The sequence below is a fragment of the Odocoileus virginianus genome, chromosome 30, assembly GCF_023699985.2.
Source record: "Odocoileus virginianus isolate 20LAN1187 ecotype Illinois chromosome 30, Ovbor_1.2, whole genome shotgun sequence".
Lineage (NCBI taxonomy): Eukaryota > Metazoa > Chordata > Mammalia > Artiodactyla > Cervidae > Odocoileus > Odocoileus virginianus.
In genome coordinates, this window is record NC_069703.1 from 37,716,410 (window position 1) to 37,721,645 (window position 5,236).

At 54.7% G+C, this 5,236-nt stretch overlaps 1 protein-coding gene across 1 annotated transcript; it reads right to left on the reverse strand.

Moving 5' to 3' along the window:
* Positions 1-1,950: 1,950 nt before the first annotated feature.
* NR0B2 (nuclear receptor subfamily 0 group B member 2) lies at positions 1,951-4,090 on the reverse strand. Its single transcript, XM_020909313.2, has 2 exons — positions 3,509-4,090; positions 1,951-2,541 (listed from the first exon to the last, which is right to left on the reverse strand). Exons 1-2 carry the CDS (start codon positions 4,047-4,049, stop codon positions 2,300-2,302), a joined length of 783 nt encoding a protein of 260 aa, XP_020764972.2. The 5' UTR covers positions 4,050-4,090; the 3' UTR covers positions 1,951-2,299.
* Positions 4,091-5,236: the final 1,146 nt, after the last annotated feature.

A 5,236-nucleotide genomic window follows, 5' to 3' on the forward strand; every position in this document is an offset into this window, starting at 1 on the left:
CTAATGCATCTTCGAGGTGAGATGAGCCTAAGGGGTGGGATGGGGGCAGGGCTGGGAGGGGTGCCTGGGGCTGAGGTCTGGGTCTGGGGTTCTGGTAGAGGGGAGAGGGTGGAGAGATGTAGGGCTTGCTCCCAGTCTCTTAGAGGATGTCTTTATTTAAGGATTATGATTAGTCCTGGCTAGGGGTGGTTGTTGAGCAGGACACAGCCTTTCTGACGGTGGATGTTGGGGTCACCATGGGAAAAGGGAGTGACTGAGGCCCTAATGCTAGTCAGAGCAGTTTGGTCTGGACTTGTAGCCTCTGGGTAGACCCTGGAGATGTGCGGACACAGGCCTCCTTATGCTGGGGGCCACTGATCTTTTTACTGTGACATGCAGAAGACGGTGAGCATGCCCTGGTGTACCCTGTTCATCTGCAGAGTCGGTGCAGGTGTGAACACCTGGCTTGGGAGCGTGTGTCCTTTCCCTGAACATGTTTGCTGTATGTCACTGTGTGTATCTGGGCTGTGCACTTCTGTGATGTGTGTGTACTGATGGAAGGTCTGTTTCGTGGGTCAATGTAGGCAATGTCTGAGTTGTTCAACTTAGTGTGTGGGCCTGAGTTTCGCGTGTCTCTTCACTGTGGGGTCTGAGCTGTGAGTTTCGACCTCATTCTGGTGTCTGAGTGGTGAATGGGTGATTGGGTAAGGGGCAGGGGCACTCTTGCTGCTAGCATAGGGGGCCCACAATGGGTCCATGGCCTATTCCGTTGTGGTCTCTTTCCCTGGGGCCTTAGGGAGAGGTCTGAGTGATGACTCCTAGACCGTTGTCCCTGAGTGAATGACCTCTTGTGGAGTAATCATTAACTTGGCCCCCCGTGAGAAGAATCCAGACTGTGGTGGTAAGGGGGGTGGGGCCTGGTCAGGACAGGCCTCATTGCTGGAGAAAGAAGGAGGCCAGAAAGGGGGGTCCTATAGGCATGTGTGTTGTTATCATCCACTCCTGCCCATCTTGCAGGTCATTGACCCTGACCTGGGTGATGTTCAAAATATTTAACGAACAGTGAGGCACAGACATTGACCAATCAGAGAAGACACAAGCCATGCTCTGAATGGAGCAGCCCTGGAAGCCATGGCTGTGCCAAGCGTTGCCTCTCTAGGTGCTGGACAGGAGGATGGGTACCAGGAGAAAGGAGCACTGAGGGGCAGTGGAGGGGATTCTGGGGCCCTCCAGCAGTGGCTGTGAACCGGCTGTCATGGAAGTGTGTTTCAGACTTTAACAACTGGCGTGGCAGCTAAACCTCAGTCTGCCTTGGCTTCCAAGCAGCTCCCAGGTCAGCCCTAACTGCCCTTGCCCCCTCCCGTTAAGAGAACAGGGGACCACTCCCTTCTGTCTGCTGAAAGAATAGGGGAAGTTCAGTTCAGTTCAGTTGCTCAGTCATGTCCAACTCTTTGTGACCCCATGGACTGCAGCATGCCAGGCCTCCCTGTCCATCGCCACCTCCTGGAGTTTACTCAAACTCATGTCCATTGAGTTGGTGATGCTATAGGGGAAGTGAATGATCCCAAATGGCAGAGATTCCTGTAACTGTTTCAATTTGGAAATGAGATGCTTCATTTTCCTTATTGGTGATTCTCACTGAGGTGAGAGGGAGGCCGGGGCAGGAGCAGAGGGAGGGATCAGCAGGGGATTTGAGGAATAGGGAGGGATACTCCTACCCCTTGATATAAAGGCAAGGATGTTGGGGGTGGTCCATGAACTGATACTAACTCCTGGATCAGATCCATGTGAAATAAATCTCACCGTCAGAAATGAAATCACCATCCCACCCTGAAAAATCAAAACTCCAGTTTCCTGAGTCCTGGCTTCTGTGTCACTTGTAGTTCCTTCCTCTTGGACTCCCTCTGACAGGGGCAGGGGAACTCTGGAGATAAACCAGTCCCTTCCACATGTACAAATCACACTGTCACGTTCCAAGGGTGTCACACCTTTTATTACAAAAACCAATAACTTAAGTCAGTTCTGTACAAAGTCAGTAGAACTCCTGGCCCAACAAGCAGCGGAAACTTCTACCCTGCCCCAGGAGGGGACAGGAGTCTTGGCCCAGAGGCTTGGAACCACCAGGGGCTGGCCAGTCAGCTGGAGCACTGTGTCCAAATTGAGGAGGGTCAAGGTGGGGTGTGGCTGAGTGAGGGCCCACCTGGCTGTGCTGGGGCCAGCTGCTCTGGGGAAACTCTGGGAGCACTGGGTCACCCAGGGGACAGCCAGGCCGAATCAGTGCTGCCAGCCTCCACCCAGTCCCTGCTTGGGCTGGAGCAGGTCAGCTCAGCAAAAGCATATCTTCAAGGAGGTCCGCGATGTCAACGTCTCCAATGACAGGGCGAAGGAAGAGATCTCCAAGCAGGCTGGGTGGAATGGACTTGAGGGTGGAGGCCGTGAGGAGGATACGTGCCAAGCGGCTTTGGCCTGCAGGGCACCAGGGCTCCAGGACCTCCCACAGCGCCTGGTGCGCCTCCTGCTGCAGGTGCCCGATGTGGGAGGAGGCGTGGAGACCTGGCATGTCTGCGGGCAGAGAAGGCAAAGAGGGATGGTGAGTGGCCTACCCCAATACCATGGGGTGAGACTGGCCCAAGACCCGAGGCCATCAGCTTGGTGCCTTTGAGGCCCCATCACTACCTCCTTCATTTATTTATTTTTCACTTCATTTATCCATCCTTCATGGATAGGATAGAGCCATGGGTAAGACCCTGGGTGGCCTGGTTTTGAATCCCACACTGTCACTTTATTAGCTGTGTGCCCTTGGGCAAATTTACTCAATCTCTGTGCCTCAGGTTCCTCATTGGTAAAATTGGGATAAATAATAGTACCTATCTACTAGGCTTGTTGTGAGGTTTAAATGAGCCAGTGTATGTAAAACCTTTAGAACTGGACCTAACACACAGTAAATGTAATGCGAGTGTTTGCTATTATTATATTGAATTACTCTGATCATACATTCCATGGGGGCATTTTGATGAGGAATTCTCATCTAGGCGCCTTTCAGATTACAAGGAACGCTTCCTCTATTTGTTGTCCTGGCTGAAGTTTATGAAGACTCCTCCTCCTCACCCCACCCGACCCCCATTTTCATTCCTCTTTTCTATGTGGTCTTTCTGAAACTGCAGTTTCATCTTCAGAACTTCTCCATGCAGTCTGCTTGTGAAGGTGCGACTGAGGCATAGCTAGGTCTGCCCACCCTCCCCTCCCCTTCTCCTGTCGTAAAGGTCAGGGAAATTTCTTAGCAGAGCAGCAAGGACTAGATTCTGACATCAATAGACCTGAGTCCCCATTCTTTCTCTTCCCCTACCTGGCTGTGTGACTTTTCGCAAGTCACTGAGCCTCTCTGAGCTTGCTTTGCAAAATGGCTATTTGGAGATAATCAGGACCCAAAGGGATTTCAGTTGTCAAGTCCTTAGAATGTGTCTTTCCCTGGCTGGGCCCTGCCCCCCCTCCAGCCTTGGCCCCTGTCCAGGAGTGTCTGGGATCTCACCAGGGTTGAAGAGGACGGTCCCTTTCAGGTAGGCATATTCCTTGGGGCTCAGCTCCAGACTCCAGAAGGACTCCAGGCAGCATTGCAGCCACTGCACCTCAGCTAGCGAGGGCTGGGGCCGGTCGGGCTGCTGGCTGCCGCCTGCCCCGCTGCTGGGCTTCTCCAGCAGGATCTTCTTGAGTATGCTAGGCATTGGGACCTCGGCCACCTGGAAGGTCACAGTGTCTTGGGCCAACCCCAGCAGGAAGAGGGGCCCCCAGCAGCCCCGCAGCAGCTGCCGCCGATCCTGGGGGGGCAGCTGGCAGAAAGACGGCAGGTTCTTGAGGAAGGCCAGCGTCTTGGCCAGAACATCCAAGGCCTCCCGGCAGGTGCGATGGGGCGTACATAGCTGGACAGGCCGGTGCTGCCTGCACAGGCAGCGGCCGCGGGCTGGGGCGACGGAGGGCCGGTCCCTGATGCTGGGGCTCAGAAGTGTATACAGAATGGTCGGGCGGCCTGCAGCACCCTGGCATGGGCAGGGCCCTGGCTGGCTGGAGCTCATGGTGGAGGATCTGCTCCGCCTTCTTCCTGGCTCTCCCACCTTCTGCTTGGTGCTGTGGGTGCTATTTATATCCCCAAATGGGGGAGGGAGGGGGGAACCGCCCAACAACCTTGACTCCAGAAGTCATGTTCATTGAAAAAAAAAAAAAAAGAAAGAAACTCACGCTGACCCTGGCAGGACCCAGGGGGAAGTGGTGGGGGAGGGAGCCTTGGGAGCTCCACGTGGCCCTGATATCACTTCAGTCAATGAAGCAGCGGGTGCAGGGCACAGGGCTGTCTGCCCGCTGGCCCCGCTGCCCTTTATCAGATGATTCAAGTGGATAAACAGGGTCATTAACCCAGGCTGTACCAGGGCACCAAGGCCTCAGGTGCACAATCAGCAGGTGGCCATGGCAGGTGTCCCTATTGGTGCCTGCAGGACTCACGCTCAGCAGGGGAGCCAGCCCCAGAGCCGGATGAGCCTTGAACGCAAGGCCCAACCTGGAAGCGCCTTATCACTTGCTTGTTTGCCTAACCTTGAGGCCCTGCTCCTGTTGTCAGTAAGGAACAGGCTGCAGGGAAGGGAGCCAGGATCCTGGGGGGCTGGGAGGACTTTGCCTGGCTCTGCAGTCTAGAAGGAGGCCCCCTTCCTCTGACCCCAGTTCTGGGTGGCAGAGAGGAAAAATAAGGTCCTTAAGAACTCGTTCTCCCCAGCCTGGATTCCTGGAGCTCTTGAAGGGCCCTTGTCTGCTGAGAAGCCCTGGCAGAATGATGATGAAATACTACTGTTTATTGAGCACCTACTATGTGCCAGGCACTTTCCACTCTAATATTCAGAGCTTCCTTCTGAGGCAAGATTCTGACTTTTTGAGACTCAAAGAAGTAAAGTGACTTGCGCAAGTTCACGCCACTAAAAGAGACACAGCCCAGATCTGCCTGACTCCAAAATCCTTGATTGTTCCCCTGGACCCATTGGCCCAGGTGTGTAGCCAGAGCTGGTGACGACCTGGGCCCCCACCTCACTGGTGCAGATGTTGCCCACTTATGATCTGGGCAGAAACGTTGCTCTGCCACTGGCGGCATGGCTTCTCTGTCCCCAGGCAGCTGTCGTGGATGCTGGGGCCTGGGTGGTGAGTGCTGGTGGCAAGGTCCTTGGCTGTGTCAGCTCTGTGGACCTTGGCAAGCCCAGCCTGGCAAGCCTTCTGCTGA